At 55.1% G+C, this 13,775-nt stretch overlaps 1 protein-coding gene across 1 annotated transcript in view; it reads left to right on the top strand.

Moving 5' to 3' along the window:
• The window catches only part of TNS1 (tensin 1), a 188,013-nt gene that overhangs the window by 130,018 nt on the left and 44,220 nt on the right, over positions 1-13,775 (top strand). The window contains 2 exon segments of the mRNA XM_014462563.2: positions 11,855-12,829; positions 12,832-13,434. Coding sequence (XP_014318049.2) covers positions 11,855-12,829; positions 12,832-13,434 — 1,578 coding nt within the window.

The raw sequence follows: 13,775 nt of genomic DNA, 5'->3' as shown, positions 1-13,775 counted from the left end.
CCTGGCAGGTTTTGGTGTAGTTTGGGACTTCAGGATTTGGCCCCAAAATCCCGCTCCTTCCACTCCCCTTTTTATGCTAAAAGAATTATTGGCACCCACAAGAGTCCCCGGCAGGGGACATGGGCATCCCGCCCCCAGGTGGCAGACCTGCTGGACTGCTTTCCGACCCTGGGAGGTTGATCCAGGGCCACAGGCGGCTCCTTTGTTCTGGGAAGCGGCCGAAGAGCTGTCAGACTGCTTTTCTCACCCCCAACCCAATCTTTACATCATCGTCACAGCGAGTCAATGCCTGATGCTCGGTGAAGATTTTCGCCTTCTGTTGCCTTGATTGCTTTAAAAAAAAAAAAAACCACACTGTTAGTAGCAAAGTGTTCTTTGGTGTTTGTTCTTCTCCTTCTCCAGGGGCAGTGAGATCAGATTTTGGTATGAAAGCTCAGAGCCTCTCAGATCTCTCCTCCTTCCTTCCTGCCTCCCTGCCCCCCTATGTCTATAACTGCCTGAGAACCTTCGAGAACCAGGCAGGCGCCCTTCAGGTAACACAGGGCTAGAAAGAAGCCCGAGGTTAGAAAGTGCCCTGGCTCCTGTCCAGGCTTGGACCCAGGCTTGTCCATGGTATGTGGCTTCCGTGGGTCAGGAGAGTCACTCCCCGCTTGTCCTTCTGCGGCAGTGACTTCCTGCTCCGGCCCACACTGCTCAAGTGTGTGAGCTCACATGAGATTGTCTGGAGACCCCCTGGAGATGCCTACATGGTCCTCCTTGAACTCATGTGCAGGGGTGGACCCATTTGGGAAAGGAAGCAGAGACCTATCCAGAGGTGCTACCCGCACCGGCACACGCGTCCACACATGGGTAGAGCCACACGGACCCCCACCCCACAGCAGTGACGGGAGCTGTAATTATAAAACCGCATGGCTAGTTGGTACCCGGTACTTATGTGTGGTACTTAATGGGGCTGTTTTGGGTTAAGAATGGGGATCGACCTGAATGCAGAGGCGGCTTCATGGTGTGAATTGTGAACCAGTTCTGAACCAGTTCCCTACGAGTTTCCAGAAATGCTGTGAGCCCTGCAAGTGTCGTTAGGATAAATGCAAGCAGTTCCCAGGGGACCCCTTGGATGGGGACAGGGCACTTGGATGGCAGGGCTAGTTGTCCTAAACCAACGTTGTGATTTTATCACCCTTCTCCACTCCCTTCTTCCTGTCGGATCCTGCAGACTCTCACCCTTTGCCCATCCATCACCTTTTTGGTTTCTCCTTGCTCCCTGGGAAGCAGAAAGAACTTGAGTGTCAGAGTCAGACTGGCAGTGTGATCCTGAGCAAGCTGCAACCTCTAAGCCTCGGTTGTGGAAGCGAATGAGAGAATGTGCATTCAAGTTAACTTGCCGGCCCCATTCTGCTGCACTCTCTCCTTCTTCCTGGCTCCCCAAGCCATCTTAGGTCTGCTCTCCATTCTTCCTTCATCCTTCCCTAATGAGGATGGCTAGAGATGATGTCCAGGCCCCACGAGGCAATAAGAGCAGGGAGAGGCAGGAGGGAGGTGAGTAGATATACCCGAGACCCTTGTCCAAATCGCACATCTGCTGGGAGTTGACAGTTCTCTTCCAGAGTAATCCTTTGGATCTCTGTTTCTGCCCTACCCTTAGGGAACACACTTCCAAGCCTGGCCCTGCCACTGCCTTAGGGGGCAGTGGGGGGGGGGCGCATGCGGAAACCCTGGAAGGTTGGGGCCATGTGAGGAGTGCTCAGTACCTCCCTGCCCCTGCAGCCCTGAACTTCCAGTCCACCTCCTTCCCTCTCCACTGGGCTGGAAGGCAGAGAGGGGGTCCTGCAGGGGTCTGTGGGCATTTCCATCAGGGCACTCCCTGAGCTCCTCCCTTTCCTTATTGACACCTTGACAGTGGGACACCCAGGCCTTTCTCCTCCTTGTGGTTCTACTTGGGATGATTGGATGGTGGATGGCTGGATGACTGGAATAGTTTATCCACATTGTGTTCTTACAACAGTCCTGCTCTGGGAAAGTGGGAAGTCCTCCTGCGCCCACTTCGGAGCCTGAGCATGGAACCCCTCTCTTCGCTACCCACGTTTATGGTTTCTGTGAGGTCTTTGACATTGGGCTGGGGGCCTCCCCAGCTCATCAGTGAAGATGCAGTTGAGATAGCATAGGGACCAGCCTACAGGGCACGGGGTACTATTTTTGTTATTGTTTTCCTTCTTTACTCCCCAAAAGAAACATCCAGAGAGTGGTGCTGGCATGTGGAGGGGGGCCGGGATGAGGTGTCTGCTCAGAAGAGGGATGAGCAGGTGGCCTCTCTTTGGCAGCCTCTCTTTGCGGAGCCTGCCGTGCCAGCAGACCTGGCTTTGAAAGCTGGGCTCCGGGTGGAGTGGCCACACAAGCACTTTAACTGGGGAGGAGACACCAGGTACTAAAGCTGCAAACCCCAGGCCATCTCTACCAACTCTGGGAGTTGGGTTGGGACATTCAATTGATGTGCAAATAAGTTGCCAAAATATGCAGGTAAGAGTTGGCATTTGGTGTCCTGCTGTCAGGGACTTCTGGCACTTTTTAGGGCCCACCAGGATGATGAGAGGATTTGGGGCAGATTGTGGGGTGTTTGGCTGAGTGGACTGCTTCAGACCTGGGTGGCTGGGGGTGAAAGTGGACATGGTTTGACACTCCGAAAAAAGTTATTCTCTCTGCCATTCATGATTTTGAGATGGGAACAAGCTGAATACCAATAGCCAGTCAATTGGAAGCATGTCAGGTGCCCTGGTGAATCAATATCCCGGGCCAGGTGCCCACTGGCCTTCCCAAAGTCAGGCCTCAAAAATTGTCCAGGTTGCTGGGCCAGAATCCAAAGCTTTGCACTGAGAATCTCACTTTGGAGCGCCTGCCCCGCCTCCCTGAGGCCTGCCCAGGTGACACTCCAGCCACTCTATTTAGGCCCCATGGTCACCTCTGGGAAGTACAGGGCCTTTGTGTTCCACCCCCGCCCCCCAAATTTTTATAAGCCAAGGAAGTGTCCTGGCTCCTAGACTCTGCCCCGTGGAGGGGAAGGAGGGGGAGAGAGGGGAAAAAAAATTTCCACCTTATTGTTCAGCAGCTGGAAAATTGTTGTCATCCGTTCTGCCTTTCATTTGCCGAGTGGAAAAAAATGTGGAAAAATTTGGGGAAATAAATCTCAACACCCGCCTAGGAACTCTCACCTTCCCTCTCTGTCCCTTGCACCCCTGCACTTTGCTCCCAGGGTTTCTCTTCCCACTTCTCCTCTGGGTACTGGGGCTGTGATGGGCTTGGACTGGGGCTGAGCTGGGGCTGGGATGGGGCTGTTCTGGGACCGGGACTGGTCTGGGGCTGTACTGGGCTGAGGCTGTTGCTGGGCTCGGGTTGATCTGGGCCTGGAACTGGGCTGGGACTGGGGCTGGAACTAGGTTGAGCTGGGGCTGAACTGGGTCTGGGTCTGGAGCCTCGCACTCCATGTGGAGGGTTTGGGAAGCCACTGTGATGTCATTCAAGAGCTGCATAGCTACAGGATGATAAGTGAAGCCCTGGGGACCCAGCTGGCTGAAATTACAGACAGAGTTTTATCCCACTGGCTTCCTACAAGCCAGAGTGAGGCAGAGCCAGGAGGAGGAGAGTGAGAGAGAGAGAGAATGCGAGCGAGCGAGGGAGGGAGTGCTGTGTGTACACGGGCGGGCAGGCTCCTCCCACCCTGACAGTCCCAGCGAGCCGAGTAGGAGGACACAGGCTGAGCTGGGAGCTGCAGCCATGTAGGAATTATTTGAAACTTGAGGCACAAGGAGCAGAGATCAAATCAGAGCGGTTCTTTCCCCTCCCCTTTCTCCCTCTCCATCCAGAGGGTAAGTGCCTGTTGGGCGGCTGTTTTGCCTGTGTGTCCTTGTGTGGCTCTGCTGGACCTGGGAGAGGGCGGTGGGGGCTTCTGTGCCCTCCGTCCTGGATTTGCCACGGACTGGACCGGGGAGGGGCGTGAGGCTGTGCAGCGCTGTGACCCTCTGCACTCCCTTTGGAGGTGTGGACCCGGCTGCCCTCTTCCAGGATTTGCTGCTCTTGGGCTTGTAAGAGCTGCCAACTCAGGTCTGAGGGTCGTTGAGTTGGTGGGGGCAGTGTGTCTGAGTTGGCCTCCTCCTTTTGGGGTAATGGCTCATGGTGGATGAGAATGGGGTGGGCAGAAGGAACACGGGGGAGGCATGGATGCCCCTGAAACGCTCCCAGCGGGATATTTATTCAGGACAACTGCCCCTCCTTCTGCAGGCTGAGCTCAGTGGCACCTCGTGCGGACCATTTCCCTGGTGGCCTCCTGCGGGCTCCCATTCATGGCTTTCTCCCAACTTGGGCACAGCTCTTGGCGGCTCGGCCATCCCCTGGCCAGGGATTTCTGAGTGTCCAGGCAGGCGCCCTGGCCTGGCAGAGAAGGACTTCGGTTGTTGTGGGCTCGGAGCTATTTTTACCGTCCTGTGTCTGTGATATCTGGTGCCCGGATAGGCCGAGGCGGGGAGTGGGGGTGTCAGGCTCTGGTTATAGTGCCCGGGGTGGGAGCTGAGGGCCAGGAGGCTGGCCCTGCAAGGTCGTGGGCTGCCGTGTGACCTGGGCAGGTCACTCACTCTCCAGGCCCTGGTCCCTCGGGTCTGAAATAAAGGTCACAATCAGGTTTTGTGCTCCTACTCCCTTTCTCTGGAGAATTTCCAGTAAGATGGTATCTGTGTGTCCTTCCTGAGGAGGGCCTGGGGACACATCCGTCATCGTCACTTGACTGAAACCCCGTATATTATACTGTGAGGATTGGAGAGTCTCCCCCTACTCCCCACCCCCGGCTCCTCCAGCCACTTCACCTTGAAGGCCTTTAGGGGGAGAGCACTGAACTTGTAGGCAGGAAGACAAGTCCTTTTGCACCTCTGTGCTGGGTGACTTTAGGGGGGCCCTGAACTTCACTGTCCCCTGTAACATGAGGGGTGGGCAGTGGATGAACCGAGCCCTTCAGACCCCTCGGCTCTAAAAATCCCACGGCTTTTACAAAAGCTCTCTTGGCTCAGCTGACTTTCCGGGCCCTCTCAGATCTTAGTTCTGTTGCCCTGAGGGCCTGGAGGTGCCAGTGGGAGTGGTTCTAGTTTCCATTTGGATTTCAGTGCTGAGTTTCTCCATGTTCAAGGCCCACAGGCTGACATTCAGATTGAGCTCCATTTGGCCACTGGGTCTCATGCCTCCTCCTTTCTTTATCGGCAGAATGGCCAGGGGGTGGGGCACTTGCCACCCATCCTCCCTGGGCCCACGGAGGCAGGTCTGTGGCTAAACTGGCGAGGCCATTTGTACAGGGGACTTGATAGCAGCCCCGAGGAGAATCTTGTTCTCTGTCTGCTCTCTGAAAGTGCAGTGGGCTCTCTCTGAGCGCTGGTAGACGGCGAGAAAGACAGGTGTCGGTGCCAAGCCTGGACCCATCTGTCCCCGCCCACAGGGCCCGAGGCCCATGCTTGTCAGTGTGGCATCAGTTGACACCTCCCCACGTGAACCAAGTTCTTTGAGCTGCACCTGTCTGCTGCCTCTTTGCTTGGCAGAGGCTGTGACTCCTCTGTGGATCCCCTTCAGAGGCTTTTCTTCAACCCTGATGCTGCTGATCTTCAGAAGCTCTGGGAAGCCCGTTCCCACTTCGAGACGTTCCAGACCCCTCTGCAAGCTGCGATGACCTAAGGGCCACCTTAGTCCCCAGCTGGCTATGGGGTTGGGAGGTCAGCATGGGTGGAGGCCAAGACTGGGCCACAGGTGGTCCCTGCTGCCGTTGCCAAGGTGTCTCAGGAGGACCCCAGGTCAAACTTGAGCCATGGGCTGAGGTTCCGCACTGACTCTCCATCCTCACCCCCTCTTCACATGCACCCTCCTGGGCCAGTGAAGACCCAGGGGGTCACTCTGGACTGGACCCTTTCATGAGCTCCTCCAGCTTGAAGGGTTTCCTTTCTGTGTGTTCTCCCATTCCTCTCAGATGGAGTCTGACATTCTTCACAGAAGTCCCGGGTGACAGAGAGGGGTCCCCAGAAGCAGCGCCCTCTCTGTTAAATGTGCTCATCTTAATGTAAGGTTCATAGATGGACTTTGGGGTATCCATCAACCCCCTGAAATTATGTGTAAGAACTGTGTTTTTGTGCATTTTTTTAGGAAATTGGTCTCGCTTTCATTAACTATCCCAAGGGGTCCTTGGCATAAGAGAGTTAATGTCTCCTAGAGTGGCATATGGCTGGGGAATTCTGTGGGTGATGCCAGGGGGCAAGCTCTGGCTCAGCCAGTTTATGGGGACCTCCACTGTGCCCAGCCTGTGCTACCACCAACTCTGTAGAATGCCTCTCTTTTCTCTTCCTTTTGGGAGAAGCTTGTGGTCCACCTTGAACCCCTGATTTTTCACTTTTCTGGGTGGCAGTGGAAGAAGAGTGTCTCAGTGACTGACAGGATTCTAGAAATCTTTCTGGGCTATTTAATGTAGCGCATGAAGCACTTATGGAACACCTAGTGTGTGCCAGGCACTGAGCTCTGTAGGGCCATCCTGTATAGCCATGGTGGTTATGCACTGAGCTCCAAGAGGTGCTGTTCACATAGACCACATTGTGAACGGTACCGTCTGGAAACCAGGCACTGGGGGCAGAGAGAGAAAAGGCTTTTCCTCAAGGAGCTCTCAGCTTAGTGGGGAAGACAAACTTGGTTGTCAACAATGACTGTCCAGTACGTGATCGGTGTTCCCAGTAGACATCTACAAGGGGCAGTGGGAACGTGGTTTATCCGGCCCTGGAGTGTTACAGGAGAGAGGCTAAGCTCAAACTGAGCCTGAAGGAGGAGGAAGAGGTTTGCCAGGGAGGTTGGGAGTTGCGGAGGCAGGGTGAGGAAGGGCCTTTGGGAGAGGGAACAGCATGTGGCACAGAGTAGGAAAGAGCATATAAGCAGTAAGAGTAGAGAGGGGGAGTGTTTAAGGTATTGAGGACAGCAAAGGTTAGGCTTCAAAAGGCAGGCAAGAGTCGGATGATGAAAAGGTCTGGTGTGTTCAGCAGGGGGTGTGGTGTGTAGGGCTTTATCCTGTGGGTGATGAGAGCTGTTGAAATGGAAAGAGGAGGATGTTCCAGGCCTACCTCAAGGTACTTAGCTCCTGAATCCTGTCGCTCAGCAAACCTGCAAGTTGGCTTTTTAGTCTGTGTGGCCAGGCTCTGAGAGTTTAAGTGGTTGACACAAGCTGAGTTGGCTATTTAGATGGAGACCATCCTTCTGAATGATGGGTGTGTCTAGCTTAGGGGGGTCAGGAGGGGGTGCCTCCCCTCTGTCTCCTCTCCAGAAGCACATCCCTGTGGCCTCCCTGGGACTCAGCCCCATCCTCTGGCTCCCATGGTGCCTCTCAGCAGCCCTAGCCCTAACCCCAGCCTGGCACCCTCCAGAGTGGGGGGAGTCTGTGGCTAAAGGGTTAACATGTCTAGAACTTACTCCCCTGGCTGCCTCTTGGCCAAGCCTCAGTCCTTGTCAAAGTTCACTACCTCCCAGGCACATATGGCCTTTGATGCCGCATTCCCACGTTTAAGGAGCCAGATTCCCTCCCAACCTGCCAGGGCCCCTGTCTGCCTCCAAACCGCCTGTGTCCGGGGTGGGCACGGTGCCTCTGCTATTGGACGGCATTGATTTTCCTCCATGACAGTCGGTCATCACTGCTTTGGGTAATGTATTTTAATGAATTGTTATCCTGCTGGACGTGGACTCAAAGGACTTTTTATCGTGAAGGGTCCCATCCTGAAAACCTTAATAAATCAGCCACCGTTCAAATCAGGCCTGGTGCTGGACAGGGAGGAGTCTCTCCTCGCCGAGTCATCGCTAAGGAGCCTTTCTCTTGCCCTCTAGCAGGCTGCCACCCTTCAGCCTTCATGGTTGGGCCTCCTATCCTGACATCTACATAATGAGACCTCCCCACTTGACACTGGTGAGGGAAGCAGGGTCCTTAACCTCAGCGCTGGGTCAGGGCTTCTTAAGATGTGACCCACCATGTGCGCCGGGACCCCACAGAGCTAGTTAACATGCCGCTTCCTGGCCCCGCCCCAGACCTATGAGTAAAAACCTTTGGGGGTCAGGCCCCAGACTCTACATTTTCTAACAAACCCCAGAGGAGATTCTCATGAACAGCAGAATTAGAAAACACCTGCCCTCAATCCATATCTCAGCATCCCATGTTTATTTCTTTCGTTCTTTTTGAAGTGGATGGGCTGGACGCGGCTTTCCTGCCTTCTGGCCTGTACTGTGCTTCTGGCCCCATGCGCTCTCCAGCAGCTCACTGGAGGGAGCCTGGGGAGCAGGTCGGCATCCAAGTCAGCTGGGGATTTTCCTCAGAGCTCTCCAAAAGCATGACTCGCACAGCTGGATTACGGCCGCCCTGGAATAAGGGCTCCTTGGTGCAGTGGAACTCAGCATTGAGGGTGGAGTCCCGGGCTTGGAGTAGCTGCTGGGAGGCACTGGGAGACATATTCAGGGAAAACAAGTGGAGCCGATTGTGGACTTCTTAGTTTCCCTAGAGAAGTGGGCAGGGAGACGGCCATGTGACGGGCTGGCCAAGCTGGCACGGCTTGGGGTCTGGGAGCTTGCTACACGGGCCTGTCTAACTTGTGTTTCCCCTGCAGTGTATCCCCCTATTCCATTGTCATCCATGCCAGTACCCATGGCCCCAACTAGGCAGGTTCCTCCCTCTACCCGCTTTTACTGTTGTCTTGACTTCTTCTCATCTGAGACAGTTTTTACCTGAACTGGCCATTCCTGGAATCTGCTGGGATTGGAGATGGATCTGGTGGCCCTCAGCTTTAGAGCCCTCACCCCCCTCGAAGCTCCCTCTCTTCCTTCCCCAGTCTTTCTCACTCCTTCTCCTTGCTCTACCGGCCCCTCTCTTTTGCCCTTCCTGCCGTAATAGATTGAAACCAACCTTGTGTTCCGGCTTCTTGTGGTCCTGGTAAGTAGCTCTTAGCGTGGCCGTGGTGGATGGGGAGAAGGTGTGGGGAGCAGGGGCACTTGCCTTCCTCTCTGATGGGAGGAGCAGGGGTAGGTGCCCCACAGGTCCTGCCCATGCACTGCGTTAACAGCAGAGCCCTCTCAGGGCCTGGACAGACCCGGGACTGGTCTGCCCTTAGTTTCTCCCCTTGGTATGCAAAGGAAGATGATCAGTGAGGGCTACAGAACAGCCTGGAGCATTCGGCCAGCACTGGGCGATCAGGAGCTGCTAGGCCCTACTTTGAGGGCAGAAATCGACCTTTTCATGTGTATTAAGCAAACAGGAGTTAATTACACTATTTACACATCTTCGATTTTCTTCCTAAGCCTTAGTGGCCTGGCAGTTATCATTCCTGACCTTGTTGCTGCACACAGGAGCCCATGTGGGGATAAATCACACGGCAGAATCCGTTTAATATTGACATTTTCAAAATCAATGAAGAGTGGGGCCTGGCCAGCAGGGCCAGGATATCAGGTGATGGGAGTCAGTGTGAATTCTGTCTCCCAGCCTCAGGGATGCTTTCTTAGCTCTTCTGCCAAAACCTCTTCTTTTGTGCTCCCAAGGGAAGTGCTGGGTTGGGTCTGCTTTCTCCCGGAAGGAGAGAGGACTCTCAGATTTGCACCCAGTGCTCTCTTTGCCTTCTGTGTAAGTGTAAATGGGAAGGCATGGGACACCCCATCCTTTGCTTTGTTGCTTTCCCCACTTCCCAGACCAGGCAAGCAGGGACTTGGGGGTTTGGGGGTGTAGGGTATGGTGGGTACCCCTGGCTTGGGAGGAAACACTCTGGCATTTCATGGTGTGGGCTGCCGAGTGGGGCCCAGGCCCGGGAATGGGCCTGCTTCTGTGGGGTCAGCAGCTTTCCAGGCACGGAGAGGAGAGACAGCCCTTCAGACTTCCACTAACTGGTATGAGGCGCCCATCCTCACGGGAACCACCCCCAGAAATCTGAGTGGATGCGAGGCTCCTGTCTTTAGTATTTTTCTCCTCTAGAAACAGCTTGCTGGAGGCTCTGCTTTTTTGTGTAGCAAGACACCCAGTTCTTTGGAGAGTCAGGCTCTCTCATCTGCCAGTGTCAACCCCTTAGGGGTGTGGACAGACGAGCGGGAGAGGCAGCTATGCTTGCAGTGGCCTCTTAGCAGCCTGCAAGGGGTCCCAGCACAAGGCACAGGTTGCTGGACTTTCAGACCTATCTCAGCCCAAACCCCTCTCCCACTCAGACCAGCCCCGTCCCCGTGAGCCCTGTGGCAACACTCTGGCCAGTGTCACTTGGGTTCTGCTGCTGGCCTGGGTGTGTGTGTGTGTGTGTGTGTGTGTGTGTGTGTGTGTGGACGATGCTTGCCGGGCATCTCTGCGCTCCCACTCTATCGGTGACATCATTTAGTTGGCCTGTGGTTTGTGTGTGTGTGTGCCGATCAGGATGTTCCTGTTTTGTGGTTGTCTGACCACTTGTTTTTGGCCATGGGTTTCTGTATGAGTATTTATTTTTAGAGGTTGCCACTTCTGGCCCCAGGGCTGATCTGGGGGCATGGGAGGAGCTTGTGTTTTCTGAAATGTTTGTGGCTTTAAATTTTAGTATTTATTTTTGGGTGTTGCTGCCTATCGTGTGTTCATTCTATTGTGTGTGTATGCATGTGTGAGATATGAGAGCCAGTGAGTGTAGAATAATAAAAATTGTGTGCTTTTTGAAGTTCTGTTTTAATTTAGTTTTGACTTTAACTTAGTTTTATGTTTATTGTCTTAAATTAGTTCTGATATTAAGTCCCAGCTTTACTAGGTGCTATGTGTCTGCAAATAAATAGTTTCACCTCTCAGAACCTCAGTTTCTCCATCTTTAAAATGGGCCAAACACTCCCTAACACACAGGATTAGAAACAATGTTTGTGTAAAGTATGTAGCAAAGTGTTTGGCTGCATGGTACTGATGATTATTATTTGTATTTGCATATATGTACCCACAGTGTGCTTTCTGACTGGGGGCACCTGGGCATTTGATATGGGTGATTACTGGCTGGCATGTAGGTCTTTGGACATCTTTGTGCCAAGTTGTGTGTGTGTGTGTGTGTGTGTGTGTGTGTGTGTGACTGTTCGGGCCTGGTTTGGGGTTTGTGCAGTATTTGAGAGAATCGGGTCTGGGTTGGGGTTTGTGCAGTATTTGGGAGAAACTTTTTTTTGCCAAGTGGGGGCCTGCCTCGGAGTGAGGGAAGGTGTGTGTGTGTGTGTGTGTGTATCTTGGGCTGGGAGTTGGGCTGCTGATTGTACAGGGTGTGAAATCACTGAGTTCCTCTGGGCGGGGGAAGTTCTTCGTTCCTGAGTCAGCCCTTTGGCCTTGAGCCACCCAGCGCTCACTTTTTCCTTTCAGAGAAAGTATTGCTCAGGGGGCCCTGGAGCTGTCTGTAGACAAAATGACACAGGGGGCACCTCTCCCCGATGAAAACTTCTGCCTTTTGTTCTCAATCTCTAAGATGCTTCCCTGCCCCCGCCCCAAGCCCTTTCCAGAACCTTCCTGGGCCCCAGCATTCAGAGTGAATGCGCCTCATTTGACATGGGGCCTGCTGGCTTTGGTCCAGAACTTCCAGGTCCTTGGGAAGCTAGCAAGATGACAGAGGCAAATTTTGGACTGAGCGACTTAACCCCCAAGACCCCCTGCCCAATCTTACGATCTGCTGCCTGGCCCTGAAGCAGGGTGTTGGGATGGGTCCTTTAGTCCTTTTGCCTGTCCGTCACCTCGCTCTATCGCAGGGTACTGAGAGGAAGTTTTAGGATCCAGGGAATGGAAGCTCTTACTCCTCTCCTCAGGAGAATAGATGATGTCCCTGCTTCCCACTGACATCTGCTCTTTCTCTTGCAGAGGTTGTGGGACACACGCAGGGGCCGCTGGATGGGAGCCTGTATGCCAAGGTGAAGAAGAAGGACTCCCTGAATGGCAGCACTGGGGCTGTCAATGCCACACGTCCTGCTCTGTCGGCCACTCCCAACCACGTGGAACACACCCTGTCCGTGAGCAGCGACTCCGGCAACTCCACAGCCTCCACCAAGACAGACAAGACTGATGAGCCTGCCCCCGGCCCCTCCAGTGCCCCTGTTGCCCTGAGTCCTGAGGAGAAGCGCGAGCTGGACCGCCTGCTCAGTGGCTTCGGCTTAGAACGAGAGAAGCCAGGCAATATGTACCACACCCAGCACCTCCGGTCCCGCCTGGCGGGGGGCCCTGCTGTGCCCTCTGCCAGCCGTCATGTTGTCCCAGCCCAGGTTCACGTCAACGGTGGGGCCTTGGCATCTGAGCGGGAGACAGACATTCTGGACGATGAACTGCCCAACCAGGACGGGCACAGCGTGGGCAGCATGGGCACATTGTCTTCCCTGGACGGGATCACCAACACCAGTGAGGGGGGCTATCCAGAGGCGTTGTCCCCCTTGACCAATGGCCTGGACAAGCCCTACGCCGTGGAACCTATGGTGAATGGTGGGGGCTACCCCTATGAGTCTGCCAGCCGGGCAGTGCCTGCCCATGCGGGCCACCTGGCCCCCATGCGACCCTCCTACTCTGCACAGGAGGGTTTAGCTGGCTACCAGCGGGAGGGCCCCCACCCTGCCTGGTCACAGCAAGTGACCACCTCCCACTATGGTCATGACCCCAGCAGTATGTTCCGCTCTCAGTCCTTCCCGGACACTGAGCCCCAGCTGCCCCCAGCTCCAGCCCGGGGGGGAAGCAGTCGGGAGGCTGTGCAGAGGGGCCTCAATTCCTGGCAGCAGCAGCAGCAGCAGCAGCAGCAGCAGCAGCAGCAGCCTCACCCGCCTCCTCGTCAGCAGGAAAGAGCCCACTTGGAGAGAGGCCCGGCCCCCAGCCATTGGCAGAGACACCCACGCCTGGCCTCCCTGAGTTCCCGAGGGCAGCCTCCCAGCAGGAGATCGAGCAGTCCATTGAAGCCCTCAACATGCTGATGCTGGACCTAGAGCCATCCTCGGCTGCCGCCCCGCTGCACAAATCCCAGAGTGTCCCTGGGGCCTGGCCTGGGGCCTCCCCGCTCTCCTCTCAGCCTCTTTCTGGCTCCTCCTACCAGACCCATCCACTGACCCAGTCCAGATCTGGCTACATCCCCAGTGGGCATTCCTTGGGAACCCCTGAGCCAGCCCCACGAGCCTCCCTGGAGTCCGTCCCTCAGGGCAGGTCTTACTCACCTTATGATTATCAGGCATGCCTGGCTGGGCCCAACCAGAGTTACCGTCCAAAGAGCCCAGCTTCCTCCTCTTCCTTGCCTGCTTTCCTTCCAACCAACCACAGCCCTCCAGGGCCTCAGCAGCCCCCCACCTCTCTCCCTGGCCTCGCTGCTCAGCCTCAGCTCCCACCAAAGGAGGTGACTTCAGACCCATCCCGAACTCCGGAGGAGGAGCCCTTGAACCTGGAGGGGCTGGTGGCCCATCGGGTAGCAGGTATGAGCCTCAGGGACCATCCGTGCTGGGTATCCCCTCTTTATTCTCTCCATATCTTCCCTGTTTGGTCTCGGTTGGTCTAGCTGGGGGAAGGTACAGGCAGAGCCATCACACCTCAGCGGACACTGGTTTAGCCTGGAGAAGAGGCTGGCAGGAGCCCACACTAGCCATCCCTTCCTGCATTCATTGTCTGTTAGGCTCCAAAGCAGGCATTGAGATGGAAAGATCAATGTCTTTCAGTTCCTGTCCTCAAGGAACTTACAGTCTAGTGAGGGACAGGTAATTCTAACAGAGTGCAATGTGTGCTACACAGAGGTGGAGACCAAAGCCCTAGAGCCTGG

The sequence above is a fragment of the Myotis lucifugus genome, unplaced genomic scaffold, assembly GCF_000147115.1.
Source record: "Myotis lucifugus unplaced genomic scaffold, Myoluc2.0 scaffold_3, whole genome shotgun sequence".
Taxonomy (NCBI): Eukaryota; Metazoa; Chordata; class Mammalia; order Chiroptera; family Vespertilionidae; genus Myotis; species Myotis lucifugus.
This window is presented reverse-complemented; position numbering and strand designations above follow the sequence as displayed.